The 27799-nt window shown below is 38.3% G+C and overlaps 1 protein-coding gene across 2 annotated transcripts in view; it reads right to left on the minus strand.

The window, feature by feature from the left end:
• Positions 1 to 25607, minus strand: part of myo10l1 (myosin X, like 1) — a 71189-nt gene extending 45582 nt beyond the window's left edge. For both annotated transcript variants that reach the window (XM_056266844.1, XM_056266845.1), the window contains exons 1-2: positions 25042 to 25607; positions 5231 to 5329 (exon numbers count right to left, since the gene is read on the minus strand). In XM_056266844.1, the coding sequence (XP_056122819.1) occupies positions 5231 to 5329; positions 25042 to 25062 (120 nt within the window). In that variant the 5' untranslated portion in view covers positions 25063 to 25607. The remainder of the gene's footprint in view (positions 1 to 5230; positions 5330 to 25041) is intronic.
• Between the last annotated feature and the right edge of the window lie 2192 nt (positions 25608 to 27799).

Below are 27799 nucleotides of genomic sequence, written 5' to 3' on the forward strand. Positions count from 1 at the left end.
GAAAAGGAATAAACCACCCCTTTCAATCCGATCGAAATTCCATTCGGATCGAGCTCAATCGGATAGATTAAGGTGTTGGCTCTTCAGTGCAATTGAGACATCATTACGATTACTAATTATTTGGTTGTATGTAAACGTAGCCACGTGTCACATGATCCTTCAGAAAGTATTCTAATATGCCTTGCTGCTTAAGAAACATTTCTTATAATGGAAAAACTGTTTTTTTTTTTCACAATTCTTTGAGCTTCAAAATAACAGTATTTATTTGAAATAGAAATCTTTTATAACATTATAAATAATGTCTTTACTGTCACATTTGATAAATTGAATCCATCCTTGCTGAATAAATGTATTAATTTCTTTCAAAATAAAATCTTACTGACCCCAAACTTTCGAACTTTGAAATTCTATTAATTATTCAGCAGCATATAATGCAATTAATTTCATTAAAATTTTTAATAAACTGATTTCTCCAATAAAGCATGATTTAATCTTTTTATATTTTCATCCCATCAACCGAGCTTAGAGTGAACATCTGCTGATATGTTGTGCCTCAATGTGAAATGAATTAGAAATGCCTCTCACATACATGATGACACACAGAAAGGAGATCTCAGGAGGGGGTGGGTGAGAAGCCTTTGAGCGCTGTAGCTCAGAGTTGATTGTGAACTCTAATAGTTAACTTCTCAAATTTAGGTCACAGTCTGTATGTGTGCCTCAGAGTTCTTAAATCCTATAACAAAACTGTGAATTCTTTAGGTGAACTTGCGCACACACACTGACGCACTGAAGCAGAAGACTCACCTCAGCGTGAATGGTAGGAAGGAGATACTCACTGACCAATGTTCCGGAGGCTACGCACACACATACCAAAAAAAAACACAAACACACACACACACGCACCCCCCCACACACACACACTTTTTCCAACTGATACAGAGAAATATAGGAAAACACACTAGATTTACAGATATACTGATAAAATTCAAACTCTTTCACTTAATTTCACATTCAACCTGAATGGACAAAGCCAACATTATGATCACCGACATAATAAGGTGACCTTTTTAACAACCTCAAATTCAACCTAAAAGGACAAGGCCAACAATGTAATCTACTATGACGGAATCAAACACAAAGACAAAGGCCTGTGACAAAGAAGACCCTGTTACTAACAGGCTGTTAGCATAAGTCATAAAAAGGTTATGATAACACTTTTACCCAATTCCCTTAGTAAGTCCAGGCATTGCATTTTTAGGCAACATTTTTAACGTAACATTAAAAAGGGACAGAACCTAACTGCAATAAAAATGCAATGTTTGGAAAACATTTTGTGCTTGCTGTAAAAACACACTCGGCATGTACAATACACTAGTGCTGCCGCGATTAGTCGACTTAGTCGACGTAATCGACCATGCAAATTAGTCGACGGCAATTTTTTTAGTCGACGTGTCGTTTTACTATTGACCGCTATTTATTTTTGGTCTCCCGTCACAAACGGCTCACTGTAATTCACCTCCACACACCAGTCTGTGCGCCGTGCGCGCCCTGCTGGTTTATCTGCTATCATTTTCCTTCACTGCCCGCCTTCACTGCTTTGATATGAAAAATTGCGGAGGCAGGTGACGGAGCTTTCACAGTTTGCTGCGGTCCGAGTCCGAGCGCGAGCGCGATTGTTCCCGGCGCCCCCCGCAGCGTTGGTCTGGTTTCACACTCAATTCTATCGAACTCTGTTGGGTTTGCGTGCATCTTATGCCATCGCAAACGTGCACGGCGCATGATAGAAAACAGAACGCGGGTCAATATATTGTGTTTTTCAAACGGACTCTGAGGAGACAGTGGATTTCCAAATGTGTTGCCCTGATTGCACGCGCAATGCGCGAATACACTGCAGACTCAACTCTCGCGTATCCAAGGTAAATCATCAACACTATCATCCCTTACATGTGTTTTATTTAACTAAATGCATCATAATCAGCTAAAACGCATGGGCAGGTTACTTAACTTCCTGAACAAGCGCTCCCGAGTCCGTGTTGCTTTCACATTCACGCGAACCGCGGCAGGGTCCGCCATGCACGCAAGTGTAAACGCGAGCTACATAACTGCGTGCCTGCCTGCTTTCAGCGCGACTCATAGTGGGCTAGTCCAGACTCTTTCAATTCAATTCCAATTTATTTGTATAGCGCTTTTCACAGAAAATGCATTGCATCTACTTTACTATTCAGAGTGATGTTATCAGTTATGCTTTTCAGAAATGTACATAAATTAATCATTATTAGCTTACTGTACATTTTTTAAGGCAGAACAAAGAGCTAATTTAAGTAATACATACATGTTTGTTATTAGAGGATTAGATTAGGACTCTGACTAATATGGTATAGCCTAATGGAAATGCAGATACTTAATGCTAAGATTGTTAATACATAATGTTTTTGAACAGGTGACATTTTATGTTTTGGCCCTTCAGTTGAGTTCAAAAAGGACACAACGAAATAAACACTTGATTTTTTTTAAATTAGTCGTTTAGATTAGTCGACTAATCGAAAAATTAGTCGAAAGATTAGTCGTTAGAAAATTAGTCGTTAGTGGCAGCACTACAATACACACAATCATGCATGTATTCATAGCATGCTTTCTGTCCCAGTAACTCGGTCAGAAGCACTGCAGGAATGGGGTTACAACCATGCTTAACTAAATTATTAACCAAATCAGAAACATCCAGCCCTGTACTATAACACGCATTTAAATCTACATAAAAAATGCAGCATTCTCCAACAGGGTTGCCATTTTAAAACGAATCCCCAGCAAACGGAATGCAATTTCTCAACCCTTTTGGACTGAATCCTTCAGATTAGCTCTGGGCTAAAACAATGGGTGAAAGACCTCCAGGGAGAAAGTGTTGGGGTTTCCTGGAGAAGCTGCTTGAGACCCAGCAGAGTACTAGATCTATGTATTGATTTATGGAGGAGGGTTTGGACTACTGCAGAGAAAGCTACTGAATATTGTCAGCACAAGCACTCAGGTGTTCAGGGCATGAATCATCAAGGTTACCAGCACATAGGAAATATTGGGAAACGTAGCCTTTTGGAACCCACCTTGGGATCAGCAGTAGTGATTCAGTCCTTTTTAAATGTTCATTTCAGTCAATTTGGTGGGAAAAAAAAGATACACTGATAGGCTACACATCCTCCCTCCACATTCCGGCGTGATGTCTCCAGCAGAAAGAACTGGATGCAATATTCTGAATGATATCAATCCACAGTATGACTAATGATGCAGCCTGGAATTAAACCACACCTTGTTGGTTAGCCAGCCAGTTCTACTAGAACTGGTCCTACGACTGAGCCTGGTTTCTCCCTAGGTTTATTTCTCAATTTCTGTCACCAATAGAGTTTGGTTCCCTTTCCACTGTCCCCTTAGAGCTAAATCTTCTGTATCACCAGCATCACCAAATGTAATTGCAAAAATAACTGTTTTTTCCAACACTCCCTCCATCTATAATTGGTTGGTCAAACGGAAGTCCTGCCCCCTGTTTGCATGTGCATCACCATCAGAAAGACCTTAACATTTAACAACAGAGTCATATTTAAGAATCATTCTAGATGACAGATGTAGGACTGCAGTACATTCTACCACTGGTCATTTCAACTCAATTGTCTGTCATTATTTTATGTTTTGTTACCTTTTAGTGTAAATATGGAAATTACTTTGGCTGTACTGCTCAGAAACTTGAAGACCAACATTAAAAAACACACACGATGAGATTGTGGATCGTGGTCCTACCTGAAAGAAATATGATATGATATGACGTTCCCCCCTACCACCACAAACACACACACATATGAATGAACATACACGTGCCACACATATGCAACAATTGTTTGTAGACAAACACAAATGCAAACAGGCTTCTTGTATGCATCTGTACATACAGATAACCCTTCCCTGCTGTGCAGTTTCTGAATCCAGGCCAGCACAGCTGTTATTATTAGCCTGACATTACAGTTCTACCAACATATGCAAGTTAAAGGGTTGGTGCACAGACTTCATTACATTCATAAAACTACTAAGAAACTAAAACTGATGAGGTGAGTTTTACATGAAAACATCAAGTTTTTTTTATTTTTGATTCTTGGTTATGCGAATTTTAAAGGAACATTTCATTTTATTTTACAAACATTATGGGAACGCTATTTTTGAATGTTATCTGAACATTCTGAAACAAGTCAAATGTAATATGAACTTCCAACTAAAACGTTTCAGAAAAAAAACATCCCACGAACCATCTATAAATAAAGTTTTTATGTCAACGTTTTGAGAACATTATCAAAGACCAGATAACTTTGAATGAACGTTCTATTAACGTTAGTAGAAGAATGTTCATAACTTTGAGAAAACCTTGCCAGAACATTATATTAGCCAAAGTTGTGAGAATGTTCCCTGTTAGCTGGGTTCATGCCTTTTAGCAGATTAGAGCGGGTCGATAATAGATAATACAAGCAATCAAGCAGTTGAGATTTTCTATAGTATATATCGCCCTATATGAATATACAGTATGTAATGTATGCAGATAAAGTTGGACATACTTTATAAACTATAATTGGTATTTTTTGTAAATAACAATGCAATTTGCTTATCTATAGAGAACGAATTAATATTTATCTAATTTAAAAACACGACACAGCATGTTTTTCAGTGATATTGTATGCTATTGCATGTCCAGTTATATGGTTTGTTGTTTATTGTATAACAGGTCTGGTACAATTTTCTCCAGCTGCATCACCTTTTAAAGAACACCCTGTTACCATGACAACATATATTAGTGTATAACTCTGCAGTCTGCACTAAAAGCAGTATTCTCTCTCTTCGACTGTCTCTCTCTTTCATGATTTCTGTGATTATTACTCTGTCTGCATATATCATATTGCACCAGGACAGGCCAGAATCTCATGTAGAATGGTGGAGTACATTAGGGTTATATGATACAGTCTCTTTCACATGAACGTTTATGGGAGGGTGAATGTATTGATTTAGCCTCAGATGTGATGTTGGCACACACACACACACACACACACACACACACACAGCTCCTCAGCTCTGTTATGATGACATTCAGAGCACAATACCAAACCAGAGTAATCTCTGACTCACACAACACCCATTCAGCCATTAAGGTCAACTGTGTTTGCATGTGTGTGTGTGTGTTTTAGGATAGATTGCTGAGTCTTACCTCCCCGTAGTCGGTGGTGAGCACCACGGTTCCATCTCCACAGGAGTTCACTGTAGACGGAACCAGCTGATCTTTATGATTCAACCAAACTCGAGAACCCTGCAAAACACACACAAAAGCAGTCAGACACAAATCAGCACAATCCCAGATTATATGTCCCAGGTGCTTGTGCGAGTTACAGAACAATAAAACACAAAATCTTCATGTAGCCAATCACTATTGAAAGTCGCAACTTTCAGGGTGAACTATGGGTGGCTTTTCAGACACAAACCCTCACAGATGCCCACACACAGAGCTCAGAAAGAAAACAGCCTGAGTCAGATTTTTTTTTTTTTTACCTTTTATTATTCCAGAGCATTGAAGTGAAGGCCAAACTCATTCCCTCGGAGCACATTAGAAAGTAGCATATATAAGAGAAGAGAATAAGGAGAAACAGCCACAGTGTTCCCCAAAGAAACAACTGTGTCATTCTACAAAATTTGTGCCATATTTTTCAAAATATCAACAAATATCTACAGTATTGTAAAAATGAAGATCCATGAACATTTTTCATGAAGATGTTTCTTTTTGGCCTGTTCACTTGGCTGTACCAATGCACATCTTGACGAAAACTAATTTAAAAATTGTCTATATATAAAAGACAAAAATAAAATAAACATTAGCTTGTATAGAAAATATAACATTCAAAAGACTCATACAGTATCAACCCTGATCTGATCAGATTTTCCCCATTTTAAAACTATGAATTATTTTAAAAATCAAAAAGAAAAAACAATAAAAAGTCTAAATTGTTATGTACCAACAAGGTTATGGTGTTAAAATGCCATGCCTTTTACAATGATTTCAAACAACAATTGATCATTGAAAATAATATACCATTTTTTTTGTTAGTTTAATTAGTTTTATTTATTTTTTCCCCAATAAATAAAACAAAGATTATCGGAAAATATTATTTCTTTCTACTTAAAAAAAAAATGTTTAATTCAATGTGTTCCTTGCCTTTTCATGGTAATTATTTGTGAAATTTCCTATCAATCAATTTCTGAGTAAATCCTACACCATTTTTTCTTCAGTCATGTTACATTCTGTCTGACATTAAAATATTTTAATTTAACTTGAAATGGCAACAATGCAATTAATTTACACTTACATTTATAACTTAAAACATATTTAAAACCTTACAAAAATGTACAAATGAAGCATGAAAGAGTCAGACTAGGTTTGTGCTTTATTGAATTTTCCCACATTATAGTTTGTAAATGCAATAACACACAGCACAATGAGCACTGATGTCATTTCAGATGTGTCCTCCTGCTCTTCTCCACAGAGTGCTGTTCCATGTGTGGGCCGGACTGAATTATGACCAGCTCTATGAAGTTAACTACTAATAATTGGGAAATGGATCGATAAGCCCTCAGCTTCAGAGAGGAAACTCAATACACAATCACCAGCTCCAGCAGAAAGTCACATGACTTCCAAAGCATTAAATGACCCAGAAGAAACATCCACCTTTTATTAATTTAAAACATGTTGACCTTTTGTGACAACATGCCCTAATAGTCGCAGTGTATGAGGTAGGATGTTACAATACCATTAAATAAACTAACCTGCTATTAAATCAAATGTAAAAGTAAAACAATTGAGACACAAAACAATTCAGAAATCAGCAAACATGTAAATGGTAACAAGTTTTATCTTGGAAGACAGAATTCAAAAGTATTATTCTACTGAAATAGGTGTTTGAAATAAACACACACAAAAAAAAAAAAGTTTACATTTTGACTCATTTGTCATCCATACTCACTCCTGCCCAACAAACAAACAGAGAATAATGTGTGAATCCACCCCAAACCACAAACTAGACAATGAGATTGAGTTTCCCAGACATGGACATCGGCCACACTGATTCTGAAGAGGATGACCTCCTCTACGCCACATGTATTTCTAGACGACAAATAGGCAGACAGACAGGCAGACCGAAAGACAGACAGATAAACAGAAGCTGCTCTTTGTCAACAGATGGTTGACTGTGACGGGCCGTCCCACCTCCAGTCAGAGGAACTACAGTGGTGAAGACAAAAGGCAGGCTGCTCTGCCCCTGGGTAAAGGAACCAAGCCAGGCAGAAAAAACACTTACACACATTTCATTTCCATTAGAAGACATTAAAGGGGACACATCATGGAAAACAAGATTTCCCTGCTCTTTATTGAAACAAAGTTGCAACAATGCACAATTTAAAAAATAAATTAATTGTGAATGCAATTTAAAATGCACACTTTTTTGTGATTATATATCAATATGACTATAAAAGAAAACGATGTACTTATTCAAAGAACCAGTTTTTTATTTACCATTGCACTGCAAATAAGCAGAGACAGTATCCAAAATGTGTGCAGGACTTCATTCCCCATTGAGGCGGGTGGAGCTCCTGAATGAGGTAGTGCCGACAGTTTGAGGATCCACTGGAGTTACAAGGTTTAGTCACAAGCTCTTAGTATAGAATTAAATTCAAGCTCTGATATAAAGTATAGGCAAAAAAACAACATTATTAACTGATATTTTCTCTAATCAAACCATTTACAGAATGATAATATTACAGAAAGAACGCATGAACAGAAGCGTTAAAACATTGATTCTGCTTCGAGTGAACCAATTGATTTTAGTTTTAGTTTTTAAGCCCTGCTAATAATTATGTCTTCATTTCTTAATTTTCCAAAATTAAACCAGCTTTAATTTTGGTGGTAAATGACAGGAAGCCCTTAAAGCTTTTCTTTTGTTGACAAAAGCATGCATCATTACAAGTTTGGGAAGATGTTTGGCGCACGTTGCATCCCAAATGCACGTGATAAGCTCATGACTCAAACTCAAAGCTGCAGATGTGTTTAGAGCATTTACTGGAAACCGAGCCAGTGCGTAAATTAACACAGTGCTATGCTTCACTCAGCCATTTAGCAAACTCGGTTGGTTTTATTTAAATTAATTCTGCATCCCTACACACGCATGCCACTATGCATGGGAAGAAATTCAGAAACTGAAAGTGACTTCTAGCGATGTTTGACTTGTCTTTCTCTCAAGTGTTCTTCATGTTCTTATCTCTTGGCTTTATGTTTGCACAGGCGCAGATAGCATCTCTAACAGGGATCTAGAGCCGCTAATTAGCACAGATGCAGGTCTGCTCCCCGATCTGAACGAACGAATCATTAATGAGAGCTCAGCCTCAGACCCTATGGAGAGCAGGAGCGGGTAATCATGCATAAACAGAACACAGATGAAAGAATTCAACGTCTTCATCAACAGATATCGCTGCTGTTGCACTCGCACAGCTGTCAGAAAACAGTTATAATAAAGCTGGAAAATATAAAAGCAACACTCAACCACTCACATATACCCCTCTATGTGAGAATAAGGAGAGCATGCTCTTAAGGGGAAAGTATGCAAGAGTGCCTATATACACTGAAAAAAAACACTAACACACATTTATATGTTTTCAAATAATGTTATTCTCTAAAATGAGCAAATTATTTTGAGCGAATGTGAACCAATCAAGTAATGGAAATAAATATATATATATATATATAAAAAATAATAATAATTATTACCATTTTATAGCATATTGACATATAATCACAATATTGTGGTAGAATTGTGCTGCACAAACAAGCACAGCAAACCTGTTTTGTTTTTTAAATCTCATTTTAAAACACAATCATAATTTTTTATCAGAAAAATCTCAAGTTATGGCCATCACCCCCACCCAGTGTCATCTTCCACCACGATGTAAAACAGAGACCCCTAGAACCCATCAAGTAACTGTTATGGAACATCTACACAACCTTGACAACCATGGCTTTCAAAACCTCCCTGCACAGATACTTGCCTTTATTAACCTTTATCTAATGACCGACGTAATTTATCACCAGACAGCCTCTTAACCTCTCATCAACCTTCAATGGGGGGATTTACCAATTATGCCAGACAATAACATTCACATTGAGAAACAGAGGGCGTGTGGAACAGTGCCTGAATGATTCTGTGAGGATTAATACAGCATTAGGGAAGTGGCACACTTGGCAACGTGTTAGAAATGCAGAGTAGAAGCATATTGTGATAGGCTACAGCTGGACAAGATAGGGAAATGGCAAAAGAAAGAGGGAGAGTATTGACTGTAAAAGGGAAAATAAACTCATTAGCCCAAGGAAAATGCTGCATCCCATCACCCACCTCTCCATGGCCCTAAACATGCTGACATTTCAGTGTTCACCAGTGGAGTCTCAGTTACTGCAACAACATGACCATTTTGAGATATTTCTGCTCCATTTCAGACATCACTCAGTTATAATGCCAAAACTCTGCCCATCTTTCTGCCCTGTAGGGAGAATTTTAGCTGCTCAGGTGATCTGAAAAGCAGCTTCTGTCCTTTTTGTAGGCACAATGCCCTGAAGACACAAATGACTATAATTCAGCCTGTGAGTTCCTCTCAGGATTTCATTTCAGCAGCTCTGCACACTAAAATGAAGCCTGAAAGAACGCAAAAGCTGAAAAAGTGTAATAACCACATTTACTCTACTTGATTTCCAAAATACTTAATGTCTGCAAGAATATCATTATGAACTTTTACACAGTTCAGGGAATTTACTGTTAAACTGTTTTAAACTGTTAAACTGTTTTAAAAACTATAATATTCAAACAAAGCCAAAGAAATTAAATAAATGAAAAACAAAATAGGTATCAAGAGATAATACCTACATCCAGTTATTTTGAACGACATCTGCCGATAGTTTGGTGGCTTCTGCTTTTTTCTGCTACTTTTAAAACACAGTTAATTAATTACACAGCTTTGAATTAAATTACTTTTCGTTTTTGCTAGTAAATATGTTTTACACATAAAGTGCTTTATAACTTCTCAGCTGAGATATTGAATAGTGGTGACAGACATATGTAAAGGAAACACTGAAATGAAAAGCACCATAGATTAAGAAGCATAAATAATCAAAAGCATTTAATTTAATTCAATACTGACAACTGCTTCTAACGAGTTTAAAGTAGTATATTATTATAATCAACAAGAATTAGAGATTCATTCTGCAATGTAGAAAGATTTGTTGGTTCGTGAAAGTGTCAAATTGTTCCCTTTCAGTGAGTAACAGTTTTTTCATGCTACAAATCACAACTCTTCTGTCATTTTCCCAACAACCTGTTTTCCTCTTTTGATTGACAGGACATAACTGACTCTGTGGTTGTTAATAAACAATTACTCAATGTCGTATACCGATGATTAGCTAATACATTCGGTACCTTCCACTTCCTTCCTTTCTAATTTCCTCCCCTCATATCTCCTTTATCTCACTCTCGTCTCCTAACCTCATGGATGTTCACACATAGCAGTGTGAAAATGCCATTACACTGCACTTCCTGTGCAGCTATCAAATATACATGACAGAAGGAGAGAGAGTCAGAGAGAAAAAGATTGAGAGAAATTAATGATAGATGAAGCTGTTAGGCTAAAAGTTGTGCCTGAGAGATTCCTACCATATTGAAGAAAACAGAGAGATGATGAGGAGGCTTTGCTACACATTACTACGCCCCTCCCCTCCTCCTTTAATTTATGGCCTATACTAACACACACAGGTTTTATGGGGCATTTTATTTGTCAGCCTGAACAAGGTCATTGATGTGAACAGGAGGAACTAGAACACAAGAAACTAGATGAGATACAAGTCCAAAATGGATTGTGCGATTTTCTGAAGGAAACATGCGGTGCTAAGGTTAAGTTATTGTCTATTATAATGGATTTTAAGCATGTTTATATTTGGTTGCTAGGTGGTTGCCTACTGGCCCAAGTCTCTATGCATATGAAAAAAATAAAAATCATGGTGTTCAGTTTGCCTGAAAAGTAAATAACACTCCCCACAGAAAAAAAAAGTTAAGACACAATTTTGTTATTTTTTCTTGACACCAGAGTGTTGATGTGCAGAACACATACTAACTGGTTTACTGGGTGCAGAAATTATTGTGGGTTTTATCAATTTTTTGGGTGTTTCTTTTTTTTTAAAGCTGCTGTCCGTAGCTTTTTTTGGGTTAAAAATTATCCAAAATACATATTTGATAAAATACATAACCAGCCAGTGTTCAAAACTATCTGCTTGCCTTAGCTCGATGCAAAACGGTAAGCTTGTAATAATGTTTTTAATTTTAGTGGTACTGGTGGATTTCCGCGGGAGATTCGAGCATGTCTTTGCGTCATTACGTCACATCTGTACACATAAAGAAGGAGTCTCGGCTAGTATAAGCTATATTGCGTGTGAGGATGTTGGAGGTAGAGATTTATAGCCTTTTCTCACAGCACTTGATATAATTAAACTTATCAATTTGATGGCGGATCCAGAAAGGTTCAAACGACGATCATCATCAGTGAAAACTAGAGACTCACCCGCTGTAACATGCAAAAGACTTCGTTCGGACTTCGGAGTGGCTACAGAAAAAAAGAGACTGCAACCGGACCCATGCGAAAACAAGGATAATATCGGAAGGACATTACATGATGTAGTCACGCAATGCTTGCTGACGTTGTTAACATTAACAATTTGAGAACATAGTATAGCTACTTTGCACGGTTTTGCGTGAAATGATAACTTATAAGCAATTGTTAGATTTAATCAGCGCGATTTACTGCAATGTCAGAACCAGAACAAAAGTGAATGTTTCTTACTAGTTCAGATGACATTTCCCGGTGAAAATTCTTATGTTGGTCATACTTCCAAAAAGAATAATCTGTGATTCTGAATGACAATATCCACATCGGCGCGGTGACTGACAGCTGCACACTCTCCTCAAACACTGTGTTCCTCCGCGCTGTGACGTGTCGAGGGTGTTGAACTACAACTCACGTAAAGTTGATAATTCCGCGAATGACTGCAATTGCAGATTTCGAACAGAGATGGCGACAAAGAGGAAAAATGCCGGACTGCAGCTTTAAGTAACAGAAAATATGATGCGTATTTTAAAAAGACATCACAATAAAGTTGTCTTTTATAGTAAGTAAACAAAATTAAACATTGACAAAGAATTTTTTACGTTTTATCTTAAGTGGAAATTCTGCTTTCATATTAGGCCTATAGCTAATTTAGCTTTTAGTTTGTGGTGAAATTAAGTTGCAAAAAGCCAAAATAAAATTATACTGACCTACATTAAAGCTGCAGTATATTAAAGCTGCAGTAGTTTTTCCTCTTTGTCGCCATCTCTGTTCGAAATCTGCAATTGCAGTTATTCGTGGAATTATCAACTTTACGTGGGTTGTGCCTCGGCACGGCACAGCGCGGATGAATCCAATGTTTTGAGGAGAGTGTGCAGCTGTCAATCACCGCGCCGGTGTGGATACTGGCATTCAGAATCACAAATTCTACTTTTTGGAAGTATGACCAACATAAGAATTTTCACCGGAAAATGTCATCTGAACAAGTAACATTTACTTTTGTTCTGACCAACTAAAGGGAAAAAAGCATTGCAGTAAATCACGCTGATTAAATCTAACGATTGCTTATCATATCACGTCAAACCGTGCAAATTATACTTTGTTCTCAAATTGTTAATGTTAACATCAGCATTGCGTGACTACATTTAATGCCCTTCAGATATTTATCCTTGTTTTCGCATGGGCCGGTTGCAGTCTCTTTTTTTCTGTAGCTACTCCGAAGTCCTTTTGCATTTTACAACGGGTGAATCTCCAGTTGTCACTGGTGATTGTCATTTGAACCTTTCGGGATCCGCCATCAAATAAGTTTAATTATATCAAGTGCTGTGAGAAGAGGGTATAAATCTCCACCTCCAACATCCTCACACGCAATATAGCCTACTAGCCGAGACTCCTCCTTTATGTGTACAGATGTGACGTAATGACACAAAGACGTCGGAAATCCACGGAAATCCACCAGTACCACTGGAATTAAAAACATGTTTTACAAGCTTACCGTTTTGATTCGAGCTATGGCAAGCAGAGCTTTAAGTAAAATATTTGGCTTATGTCTAAAGAAAATATATTGAATAAGTATATGGTCTTTATAATAAATAATCTTTTTACTTTGTATAATGTTTTTGTCTTTGGAGAATTTTTTTTTTTTTTTATTACATTTTAAATAAAAATGTATATAAATATAATTTGAGAAACACAAATAAACTTGACTGTAAAAACATTTTGGTCCAAAAAAGTTGGTCCAAACTATAATTTCTTTCAGTGTGGAAATATTATTATTTTCAATAATATAAAAAAAAAATACTAAAGAAATCAAAATATTTATACAATATGTGAAACATATAGTGCAGGATTATCTACTTTGATGGGCCGGCACAGGCTGTTTTTAGTCTCTAACTCCACACTCCTTTCTCTTAATTCTCTCAAATCCTCTTTCTCACTCTGTCCTTCACACAGTCTCCCTCTCTATTACCCCTATGCCCCATTTTGATTTTTAAAAGCAAGAACACTGAAGACTAAGAAATGAGACACCTTTCTGAGACCCCCTCCCTGCCAAGCCAGTATGTCTTTTTTTAAAGGCCTGCTGACAGATTTATACATCTGGAAAAGGAGCGAGACAGAGATCTAAACGGTCAACCGGTTCACCATGGCAGTAGAGGAGTTAATCGTCCATCAAGGGCAGATATATGTTCTATGCTGGACAGAGTGGGAATGTGTGTTCATGGACCACAGGTACTAGGGGTGTGACGAGACACTTATCTCACGAGACGAGACACGAGATTGGGTTCACGAGAACGAGACAAGACGAGATCTTTGCACAATATTGTATAGAAATCCTCAGAAAAAATGTGACGTGGACATATTGTGAGATTCATCCTTAAAAGCATAGCAGTGTCTCATAATAACTGTTCCAAAAAAGTGTTGGGTTAACATGGTACACTCGTGAAGTCATCCATTTTGGCTCTAATCACAGCAGGGTGAAATCACAGGGGAAATGATGCTAAATCAGGAAAGCCAAAGCTGCAGTTGTAATGACAAAGGGAGTTAATTACATCGCAAGCCTAGCTGTTTGCGTTCTGATAATTATAGGCCTATACAGCCAGCAAGAAAGAAAACACACACGCAGTCTTGTGCAATTTTTTATATAACATAATTTCCCATAAAATTTCCCTAGGAAGATGCAGACAGATGACCCTGGCCTCTGTGAGCATTATAAAGGTACAATAATCACTATAATAACCCACTGTGTTACTATAATCCCACCGAGCTGCCACCTCTCTCAGAGGGTTTAGCACAAGCACACGGCTGCCATAGCAACAGCGGGGCAGGGTCCTGGCCATAGACAGTAAAAGAAATGGACAGAGCCATCTCATTGGAACTCAGTTGAGACAGTTGAAGCCCATTTTTAGCGATTTTTGAGCACTTCCGTTCCTGACGCGCAGACTCAAACCGACTCAAACTAAGCTTGATGACGTGGGCAACCTGTCTGACAGACGTTAATCTTCTAGTAGCTGTGCCAAAGGAATCTGAATCATTCCCTTCCGAAACTTGCAGAGCCGGAGATCGTGAGTATTAGCTGTCCATGAGCTCGCAGCAGGAGCAGCTTTACAACTCTCTATGGGCTTCTCCCTTGACTTTATGCCTCGACGTCCCCCCGATTGCGCGCGAGTTTCTACTTCTGTCTATACGGTAATTTCTGCACAGCGCGACAGAGAGTCGAGTGGTTATGACGCAATCGTTAGCCTATTTTTACTAAATCTGTTTCTACGGGGCCATAACGTAACATAGAAGGTAATGGAGCCTTTTATACATTGTCGTGTTTCTTTAGAAATAAATAATGGACAAATGGAGTCTTTAAACGCCTCAGATGTAAAGTTATTCGCTGTCAAAGTGACGCCAAAATGAATGGGAGTCAATGGAAATGCTAACGCAAGTGAAGTTCTGCTACAAGATGGCGGCACCCGGCCGACTTCAACTTCCGGTCGATGGATTACCCCCTTGGTCCTGGCAGCAGCAGGTGTTGGGTGTGAACTAGGGCAACAGTGGAGTGGACAGGGCAGTAGGTTAAATATTAAAATTGAAATATTGCATTGGGAATTTGGACTGATTTAAGGCACAGATGGATAATGACTAACACTGGACTGATTATTGAATGGCTGTGCAGAGGATCAAGAAAAAAATATTCTAGTTCAGGTTGCAGGGAAAAGTCACATGCAGCATGGGTATATTTTTAGCCTGCATGTTTGTGTCTGTACTGTCGACGTAAACCACCTAACCTCCTTTCTGACGGGTACTTCTCCCTCTCCCATACACACGTATTCTTCTGCATGTGCTAAGACCTTCCTCTCACGGTCTCACCTTACTCAGCTCATCTTCCTGAACATACAAAAAGTTCTGTTCATATATTGTACAGTACTGTTTGAAAGTTTGGGGTTGTTTTATAAACAGTTTTTTTATGTTTCTGAAAGAAGTCTCTTGTGTTCACAAAGGCTGCACGCACAATTTCTAATAAAAAAACTGCAATACTGTGAAATATTACAATTGAAAATAACTCTATATATTTTAAAATGGAATTTATTTCTTGTGATGGCAAAGCTGATTTTTGATTTTTAATCTCTCCAGTCTTCAGTGTCACATGATCATTCAGAAATAATTGCAATATGCTGATATGGTGCTCAAGTAACATTTCATATTATTATCACTGATAAATTGGTACACACATAAAATGCTTTGAATAGAAAGTTCAAAAGAATATCACTTGAGTCTTGAGTTATTTTATAAAGTGTTATAAATATCATAAATGTTTTACTGCCAACGTCTTGTAAAAAACAAATCTATTTGAACCCAAACTTTTGAACAGTAGTGTATATCTATACACAATCACATTACACAGTATTACAAAACTAACTTTAAATAGTTCCAATATTAGCCACATGATATTATAATGTGGAAAAACCTCTTATAACAGCAACTCTGTCAGTATTATTAATTTATTAGCACCTGCCAACTAGTCTCAGCCTCAAAAGACATGGTCACATCAGGTCAGACTGTCTCTTTCTGTTTCAGTTCTTGAGCAGACTGACCTGCACTGTGGACCATCAGCTGGTTGCAACAAACCACTTCATAGATGCATACCTTTTAGATGTTTTCTCAATTTAAAATGATGGCTTAGCCACCAAAAATGTAAAATTCTGTCATCATTTACTCCATAGATATTTCAACCTAGATTCCAAATTCAGCTGCTCCACACATCGACGCATGCGCCATTTTGGAAACGTCAACATTTATTTAGATATTCATTAGATATTTCATTGGATATTCACAGATTTGTATAACTACGGTTGCAGACTCACAATCAACTTGCTCTCCAATGTTCTGGGTTCACGGCTTATTTAACAGCAGCTAATGAGGCATCTATGTATATATATATGTAAGAATGTTGATAACAGTTTCGGTTCCCAATAACTTCCACTGTATGGGCATACAATACAATGGAAGTCAATAAGAACCTAAATTATTTGGTTACCAGCATTTTATCTTCTTTTGTGTTACACATACAGGTTTGGAATGACATTGCGGTGAGTAAATGATGACAGAATTTACATTTTTGGATGTATCTATCAAATCTAAACTACTTGATTTTTTTATTTAGTCACAAAATGTAACTATTATCGCCCAGTTCTTTATGTGAAGTTGGATATGTATGTCCAACTTCATCCACATTCACACTCAAAGCGGTACTATAGCAAATCTCAACTACTTGATTGCTTGTCTCATGATTCATCATGATTGTCTGTAAAGCTGATTTGAAACAATGTGTATTTTGACTTGACTTGCAGTCAGACATTTCTAATCTAAGAAACTAAGTGTGTCCCTTATTTTCCACGGCTAAAGGGCCTCTGGTTCTAAAATGTGCCCGGGTTAAAACCCTGTAATGATCAGAGGCTGAGATTAAATGTTGGGATTGAGGCACCCTGCATGGGGTTTAGGTCATATTCTGACAACCTCAAAGACAATGACTTGAGTAAAAGAAAAGTATATCACTCCAGACGAGTGAGACTTTATAGGAGACCGTTCTAATTATACACAAGTGACCAGAACAATGACTAGACCATATAATGATGCCATGAATGTACAGAGATAGAGAGAGGAAAAGGAGGAATGGAGACACAGGAAAGGGGCACACGTGCATCAGCTGTGGTAGAAAGAGATTTGCACTTTTCCCTGGAGCGATCTGTCAGATCTGCTCTTCACAGCCAGGCGGAGGCGGCTGATCTGGGTCAGGAGAGAGAACTTTGCTCAGTGCTTCTCTCTGCTGGTCTCTCTAACTGAGAACACAAGTATGCACACATGCAGTAGACTTTAGTTTTTCATGTCTCGGTCTCCATTCTGATTTTGATGCCCTTCATAGTCACTGTATATCCTGTAATACGGTTATGTGGGTGAACTGGAACTAAACTGTGAACTGGCTACAATATTTCAAGGGAGGGATAATGTAGTCAGCCTGTTACGAACTGCTCTGAGACACAAAGGTTGAATCATTCTTAATCAAACACAGGCAAAGGGTCAAGGACAGGAAGGCAGTCCAAACAAACAAACAAACAAACAAACAAACAGGCAGGGTCAGAGGCAAAAACGGATTCCAAGAAACAGGCAAAAATCCAAGAACCAAGAGACAATGAAACCAGGGAGAATGCTAAGAAATGCAGTATAAACACTAAACAAGACTTTGCAGGGAATGAATGAGTGTACATGGTTTAAGGCTGAGACTGACAAGGTAATGAGACACAGGTGGATGCAATCAGGGATGATGAATCCGGGCAGTGAGTTATGGGAAATGTAGTTTGTGAGGGAATGACAATAGTCTGATGTGGAGTGCCCTCTGGTGGCTCTCAAGGGCACTCCAGCTGGTGACCGTTAGACATATTTTACATTTAATGTTTTCTATGGGGAGTATTATTTGCTTTTAGCCAAACTGAACAAAACAGGATTAAACCAGGAATCACGATTTCCCGTTGGACCAATATGAAGATGCATTTTAAATAAATTATGGAATTTTATTACTTTTTATGATTTGAGTTGAAATTATTTGTGATATACGAGAGACTTGAAACAAGCACTACAATGTAGAAAAAAGTCTATTGCACAGTTTATCAAATATTGCATGAACATATCTGACCACCAAATGTCTTTTGTAAAAACAAACAAGAAATGTTTTCAGCTTATAGTCTTTGGATGTCTGAGAACAATTAATAGTTTTAAAATCCCAGGTAATATACAGTGCCCTCCACTAATATTGGCACTCTTTGTAAATATGAACAAAGGCTGCTGTGAAAATAAATCTTCATTGTTTACCCTTTTGAGCTTTCATACATAAAAAAAAATCACAAAATTCTAACCTTTCATTGAAGTAAAACAATTAAAAGTGGGAGGAAACTCACATTGTGAATACATGTTTTTCTCCAATGCATGTTGGCCACAATTATTGGCACACCTAGAAATTCTTACGAGTAAAATATCTCTGAAGTATATTCAAAAACATCAGGGTGACTATAGGAGCATGAAATTGTCCAGCCATGACTTCCTGTTCCACAGGAGTTTAAATATGAGGAAACACAAAAGGCCAAATGCCCTTAATCATTCATCACAATGAGTAAAACCAAGGGGCTGAACTGAAGAGAAGCACCACCAACATGGATCTGGGAATCTGAAGGATCTGGAGAGATTCTGTATGGAGGAATGGTCTCGGATCTCTTGTCAGGTGTTCTCCAAACTCATCAGGCATTATAGGAGAAGACTCAGAGATGTTATATTGGGAAAAGGACGTTGCAATAATTTGGTGCCAATAATTGTGGCCAACGTGAACAAGAGAAAAACATTTCATAATGTTTCAATTATTTTACTTCAATGAAAGGTTAGAATTTTGTGAATTTTTTTAATGAAAGATCAAAAGTATAAACAATGCAGATTTCTTTTCACAGCCGCCTTTGCTCATATTTACCAAAGTTGCCAATATTAGTGGGAGGGCACTGTAAATAAAATACTTCAATTTAATTCCAAATGTAATGGTTCTGGTGAGATTCTGAAGTATGCATTAAATGTACACTTTTTACTATAATATATATATTTTTTTAAATAAATAAGAAATAGGCAGCTCCTCACAAGAATCCATGAAAAAATGCCTTTTCTAATCTGAAACTGAGAATCTGATACTTAAGGAAAGAAAACAAACACACACAAACAGACACACACACTGTAGCTCTGATGCACAATCATACCACATTTAGGCTTCTCAAAAGCAATCAAACAAGTGCAAGAGGAAAAAAATAAAAAGAAGACAGAAGATGATGAAGTGGAATGGAAATTGATGGTATCTTTTCCAAAGCCCAACAGTATGTAATAACAAGCCAGTGCATATAGAGCCCACTACTTCAAACAACCTGTGAAATTAGTGCATTGCAGCAATGGATGAATCAAAAGAGAAGAGAGACAGCAGTAAAATAATGTTGTGTTAAGAGAGAATGATATGAGAGAGGGGAAGAGAGAGAGATTCACACTGGAACGAATCAAGGCCCTCGCTTTCAAATGAAGCTAAGGAAATATAGGTCACACATCTCCAGTGGCTGATTTCCTCAGAACCAGCGACACAGAGAGCGAGAGAGGACACCCAATTCATGTCATCATGAAACATGAATTCTGCTCTGACCTGGAAGAACACACACACACGACACATCAAATTATCTTTAATTTCTGCTCTGTAAACATCTGCTGAAGCTCCTGCCACCTGTCAACAAATCACATTCGTAATCGTTTCACATTAAATTTCTAACCAACAACTTCATATACGGAAACACCAATATTACAATTGTGCCTGATACTGAAAATAACCATAAAGATAACCAACAAATGGCCAATATCAAAATGATATAAGTTGTCTAAACAAAATTATAAAAAAATATATATATATATATGAAAAGGCTACAAGTTAATTTAGGCATAATAACATTATAATATACAAAATGAAAACTACAAAAAGACAATCCACCATCATGTGGATGTCTGATATCCTGAATATTTGTCACAATTAAGGTGAACTTTCAACTGAAACCTCACCTCACAAGAATCCATAAGAAAACTGAATATTCATTTTGAGATCATGTAACTGATATTAAAACAACTAGATTAGTGGGTGTTGGACGATGTTAATCTAAATGTAAAAATAGGTCAAATTAGATGCAATAAATGTCCATATAAAAGCAATAAAGGATACATACAATTTGGTACCAATACATGAGTTCCTATTTTATATATATCATCAGATTTCCTAGAATTCTATAAAAATAGCCAACAGCCATACAAATGTAAATGGCATGCCAACATCCATTCCATTCAGAAGTTCAGAGATAGTCAGTGTTTACTCTATTAGCTTTGTTCTTTTATTTCTCCATTTTCCCCCTCAATCCTTCAGCACTCTTTTCTCTGACTTCCTGTCCTTTTCTGCTTTACCCCCCCAGCCCATGTTTATAAATAGGTCTCTGTGTCTGGTGAGAAACAGTTTGAGTTGGCTCTCTCCACTAACCACTGCTGATGTTGCTTCAGATTGTGGACATGCCAAAGTGGCACAATTGTGTCTGAAAGTATTCGTTTTTGTCTAAGTAATTCTAAGTGCAGAGACTCAAGAATTTTATAAAGAAATTAAATTAAAGCCAGAATTTGACCTAAAAAAGAAAAAAAGAAAAGCCCCGACCGGACAATTCCCACAGCTCAGGTGATTGTGTGCACATGAAAAAAAAAAAAAATTACTACAAAACCAAATTTAATGCAAACCCCAAGTTTTACACACATACACTCACACTCTCAATTGGACACTCTTTTCAGTACTGAGTGTTTTCAAAAAAATGATATTTTCTCTAATAGAATAGAATATCCATCCATGATTTTAGGATTTAGACCTACTCTCACACAGTGTTTACATTTCCTCAAGGCCAAGAATAAGTGAGCAACTCTGGTACTCTTGACATCAAAGGTCAAGGTTGGGTTTGCCAAATTGTTGTGACCACAGGATGCCAGATTGGAAGAAATTCAGTCGCAGTTGATTTGGCTGTTACACCCAACACCATTATGGAATGGTATTCTTTGGATAAAAAAAGTCTTCCAATAAAATCTGCTTTACTAAACATACTTTATTTATTTATTTATTTTAAATTATGAATCTTAAAGAGATGGAGTTTGAGGAGATTGTAGTTTGAACTGAGATTTTAAAAATAGAACCTCCTCTAAAGATGTAGGCCATCATCTATTATATAATTCAGTATACTTCAACTTTAATCTCTGGTCTACATTAGAAAATTGCTTTGAAAAGGAAGCAAGTCTACTATATACACTCACCGGCCACTTTATTAGGTACCCCATGCTAGTAACGGGTTGGACCCCCTTTTGCCTTCAGAACTGCCTCAATTCTTCGTGGCATAGATTCAACAAGGTGCTGGAAGCATTCCTCAGGGAGTTTGGTCCATATTGACATGATGGCATCACACAGTTGCCGCAGATTTGTCGGCTGCACATCCATGATGCGAATCTCCCGTTCCACCACATCCCAAAGATGCTCTATTGCTCTAACAATGCTCAGGTAGGCCGTGGCATTTAAACGATGCCCAATTGGCACTAAGGGGCCTAAAGTGTGCCAGGAAAACATCCCCCACACCATTACACCACCACCACCAGCCTGCACAGTGGTAACAAGGCATGATGGTTCCATGTTCTCATTCTGTTTACGCCAAATTCTGACTCTAACATCTGAATGTCTCAACAGAAATCGAGACTCATCAGACCAGGCAACATTTTTCCAGTCTTCAACTGTTCAATTTTGGTGAGCTCTTGCAAATTGTAGCCTCTTTTTCCTATTTGTAGTGGAGATGAGTGGTACCCGGTGGAGTCTTCTGCTGTTGTAGCCCATCCGCCTCAAGGTTGTGCGTGTTGTGGCTTCACAAATGCTTTGCTGCATACCTCGGTTGTAACGAGTGGTTATTTCAGTCACTGTTGCCCTTCTATCAGCTCGAACCAGTCTGGCCATTCTCCTCTGACCTCTGGCATCAACAAGGCATTTCCGCCCACAGAACTGCCGCTCACTGGATGTTTTTTCTTTTTCGGACCATTCTCTGTAAACCCTAGAGATGGTTGTGCGTGAAAATCCCAGTAGATTAGCAGTTTCTGAAATACTCAGACCAGCCCTTCTGGCACCAACAATCATGCCACGTTCAAAGTCACTCAAATCACCTTTCTTCCCCATACTGATGCTCGGTTTGAACTGCAGGAGATTGTCTTGACCATGTCTACATGCCTAAATGCACTGAGTTGCCGCCATGTGATTGGCTGCTTAGAAATTAAGTGTTAACGAGCAGTTGGACAGGTGTACCTAATAAAGTGGCCGGTGAGTGTATATATATATATATATATATATTTATATATATATATATATATACGTATATGCTCTGTATATGATTCCAAAATTACATTCCAGGCACTAGGACCATGGGGTGACCCAGTCTAATAAAGCATGCCTCCTTTCTAATGTTGCTGTGGGGACAGGAGGTGTGGACTGTTGAGTCACCAAAATGATAACCTGAACTGTCACCGCAGAGCAGACAGCAGAAAAAGGGGTTAAGATAGGTTGAAAGAAAGAGGAGTATGTGCTTCTGTGTTGTTCTTTAAAGGGTCACTGAGCTTTCAGTATCTCCAAAAAACACCCCTGGGCTCCTGAGATGCTTTAAGGCGATGACACATTAGGATGTTGGGCAGAGATAAGGATATTAGTGGGTGGGTCAGACGTGTATTTTGGGGGGCTTATATGCTCCACTGCATCTTACATGTATTACATCATTTAAAATATCAGTTTACGCACAACTCCCCTGGGAGGGAAGTTTAACCTCTGACCCCTACATTAACACTGGCTAAGGCTATTACTCTTTTTCTTTTTACACGGCTTATTATTTTGGACCTATGGACTAATGGATGCAAGCCATTTCTAGGGACCAGAAAATCAAAAGACAAGTTGCTGTTGACTTGGTCCAGTTAACAACCACCTTTCAATGCACTTGCAAACACAGAGACCAACCGCACAAAATAACACAGTCTCATCCCAAGAAGTCATATAACTGACGTCTTGGGACGTCTTTTGACCATACGTCAATATCCGCCTTTTTAGGGTACCCTTAAACGTCGGTTTATGGCGATCCTGGGACGTCACCCTAACTGACGCTTTACCTTTAACGTCAGTTAGGTGACGGGGTAGGTTTAGGGGTAGGTTTAGGTCTGGGGTAGAGTTAGGATCCGATAACGTCATCTAACCGACGTTTAAGGGTACCCTAAAAAGGCGGATATTGACGTATGGTCAAAAGACGTCAGTTATATGACGTCTTGGGATGAGACTGCGCTGCACAAAACACCTTAGAAACCCCATTGGAAACACCTGCCAACCACCTGCAACTCCCATCTTGGCAGCCATTTTTGCATGGGCAAGAACCATCTAATTGTACTCATGCTAGCTGATGTATCACAAGCATCGTAGTTATCTGGACCACTTGGAAAGACCAGCAATTAGAGACAGGTTTCACCATAAATGCCCCATAAATTAAATTAATAGCCATTCCAGATAGTGATCTGTGAAGGATCCAAAGATCAATTTCTCCTGCTCTGTTCCATAGACAGAAGTTTCCTATTGGCCATCATATAGCCCATTTTTTGCAGTTTCTTGACTTATAGCATGCCAATAAACACATGGATTCCAACCCCTCTCTCAGGTACAATATCAGTGTACTTTGCATCATAAATTAATGTCATTTACTCACTAAGCCTTGTGTGCTGTCCACTCTGACACAGATTAAATGCTGACTGCTTAAAACCATTTGAAACATAGCATGTGCTCAAGAGGATAAATGGCTTAATGGGGATGCTGTAATTCAGTATTAGATCAAATGAAGGTGTTTGTAGATGTGCAAAGAGTGTGTACAGTCAGCGAGAAGGAGCAATGACAAAATCATCCAATCAAGTAAGATTTGGGCATCCCAATCTAATGGTATAGAGAGATAAGCAGAAATGAAACAAATAGTTTAAAAAGATATTGTGAGGCCTGTTCTGCAGAATTCAGATCAGGTAAACAGAACCACCATGCATTCACTCAGGGTGACATGTTCATTGTGAGCCCTTGCATATATGTTCCTGAGCAATTCCTATCAGGCTCAAGGTGAATGCTCTGAATATGGAATGTGGTGATAATCCCAATTATGTCCGGATAGCCTTCACAACACAGTCACGCGCTTGCTTTGAGAGATTTCATGTCATTGATTTATAACAAATAATGAAGATGCATGAAAATCAACAATTTGGAAAATGTGAGAGGTTTAGAAAACCTTGCATAGAACCCTTGGAGAAGCATCATATCAGATAGAGACCCTGCCTCTGCTTCAATGCGCGAGCCCCTTCCCCCCTCACGCGCGCCACAGCCCAGGCGAGCGCGAGACACCGATGCACGCGACATCACCATAGACTACTGTCAACGTGTGAAATAACGAACTGGTCGCTTTTAATGAAACAATTCAATGACAAACAGTAAAACGCTTGTATGTATGTATATGTAAACGGAATGACACTGTTATAGGAGGAGACGGCATTACATGCAACATCCTGAGGCACAGCCAAGGATAATTATCCACCGGTCTTTACATCATAAGACTACTGAGGACATTATTTCACAAATATAGCACATAATCTATTGTTTTTGCATTACACATAAAGCACAACAGATGAAATGACACATTCCCTTCATTATAAAAATGAGCCCACCTCTGCGAAGAAGGTCTCCATCTTCCCTCAGAGGATGCAAGAGGATCCAGCTAATCAGTCACAAAACTGCAGAGGATTCGAGAAACCTTTGACAAGATGTATGTCTGTTCTGCAGTTGCTTTCCATTCACGAATGTTTACGAAGAGCAGGGAGCTGCAGTCCTGCGTGAGGTGGCAATTCGAACAACTGATGGCGCGAGAAACGGCCGTTGGCAAATAACAGCCGGTGGGGAAAAGAAAACGCTCAGGTGTTTCGTTTCTGTAAGTGTCTTTTCTATTTACTCGAAACGCCGGTGTCCAAACACATGCCTGGCAGACTCCGGTGTCCGCACCAGAGCAAATGAGCCAGTGTCCGCTCGCGCATCTCCGGTTGGGCGGCGCACCGCGCGCAAAGACAACCCCCCAAGTTTGCCCTTTTTACCGTGCAGCATACCGGTAGTAAAATGAAGAAAATATGGCTGCGCAGAAATAAATATGACCGAAATTACAGCTATTCTCTGAATCAATAATACAGCATACAGTATAGTGCGCTTTTGATGCGTTATTGATGCACTACATGAAGTGAGACCGAAAGCGGTATATGTTAAAATACAGTACAACAGGCTTCAGCCAGATTCCATCATCTGAATGATCAGAAATCCCATGTGTTGGATGTGGTACTACTGCTTGCGCCTCAGATGGGTTTCCATGGTAGCACTACTGACACATATTTCTGCATGCGCCATGCAGTGGGTGGGGTAGAGCAGATTCACTCATCAATTCACATAGAAGGTGTTGCGGTGTCTGCAGGGCAGGCTTAGTGCTCTGAAAACAAGTTCATATTTGCAACATCTTCAAACTAAATTAAGAGCCAGTTTGGTCACTCTCTGCATGAAAGTCAAATATAAAGCAGATGGTAGATGTATTAAATCATTAAACTCTTATCTCCCACAGCTTGAGAGACATAAATATAATCCGGATTCATTAGCCCAAGAAGAAGAGTGTAATTTAAAATTTTCATTGATACATAATTGTCTAAGATGACCATGACCAAAACTATATGTGCAATGTTTTTAAATGATTTGTTCTTAAAAGAAGTTCTTAATAGTTTTACATGTACATGCAAATACACAAAGACACAATCATTATTTCCATTTTTTTTTAAAGTGTTAAAAACATTTTACCATGTAAAAGCATTGTTTTTGTTTTTTTACAAACATCGCTTGACTTCCTGAAGTCATTATGACATTTACTTGTGGTTATACCGTTTGACAATCTGAACTAACCATGTCATAGCAAATTAAATGATATTTTAGGAGACTGAGCTAAACACAGTGAAGAAGATAAAGGGCATTACAATGACAATTTTTAACTTAAAAAAAGAGTTTTTAACATTTTAATCAAGAACTATATTCTAGTTATTGTATGAAAAACCTTTTTTAGTGTTTATATTTTATTTTTATGTTGAGGTCCAAACACAACAAAAGAAAAAGTAAGACACTTGAGTACAAACCTGTAAATTCTCTCGGCCTTAATGTAACTTCAGTGCTGACTCTATAGAGTTGTAAATCTTTGTGATGTTTTCAATTAGAGGAGACAAAGAGCAGGTTTTCCTGAGGACTTACAAGCCATTTGATAGACATGTTTCATTCAGCACCTAATAGCACACTAACTGTAATAACAGCACCCCTGGAGCAATGTGGGACGGACTTCATGTCATTCTCAGAGTTAAAATACTGTATTTATCGAGCAGAATTATGATGAGAACTGGGTTACCTTTAAACTTTTAACATTTGTGTTATTCAGATCCTTAACTGTCTTAAATGTACTACCTCTGCCTCCTTTTTTTCAGGGTGGAAATTATGGGGTTCTACTACTACACAAATACACACAGACAATCTTTTTCTTTTGGTCCAAATAAACATCTTGAGATATTGGAATTCTTTCTTTCTTCTTTTTTTTTCTTTACCCTATTTGAAGACGAGTCATCAGAAAGCTAAAAGATTAATTCATTGCTTCAAGCTAACTGTAACTTCACCCCAAAGAACATTAAATACATTTCAGAAGGTGCCAAAAAGTCTCAGATGATATTCATGACGCACGAGCATGCATTGTAATCCATGCAAGACAAAGTATATCAATACATTGTAGCATGTGTGTTTGAGTCAAACACACATTGAAGATTGATGACTATATCATCTGACAAACAAAAGCTGTGAAGACAACAATGTGAAATCCCTATGGTCACTTACATCACTAAATTAAAGTCATGCTCATTTTACACCCTAAAGCACACATGCACACACACACACCCTTTTAGGTTATTTTTCTTTTTTTGTCAAAAAGAGTATCATCTATGCGAGTGGCACCACCTGTTCCATTATGGCTTTTAACCTGCGGTCGTTTGGGAGAATAGGTGAGGGGGATTGGTTACATAATTTTTTGCAATTTGATTTTAGGCAGTCAAATAGCTTTAGTAGTGACACCGATCGAGCTTCCTGGCAACGAGAACCAAAATAATATTCATGCTCATCTATTTATATGATGGCAAGAAGCACGATCGCCTGTGCTCCAGACATTCAGACTATAGAGCCCAGAAGCGGCTTCCACTGCCCAGGCCTCTCTATTGTATTCTCATGCCTGTCACTGGAGGCCCTGAAGGTTTTAGGGGCCCCCCAGTAAGCGGTGTAGCCTGCAGCACACCACCCGTATTAAAGTCGCCTCTTTGTCTCCTCCAGCCTTTTATCCCTTGCCTCCCATTGTGGGACGTGAGCTGGGGT

This window comes from Rhinichthys klamathensis, unplaced genomic scaffold, assembly GCF_029890125.1.
Source record: "Rhinichthys klamathensis goyatoka isolate OS25496 unplaced genomic scaffold, OSU_Roscu_1.1 h1tg000254l_1, whole genome shotgun sequence".
Taxonomy (NCBI): domain Eukaryota; kingdom Metazoa; phylum Chordata; class Actinopteri; order Cypriniformes; family Leuciscidae; genus Rhinichthys; species Rhinichthys klamathensis.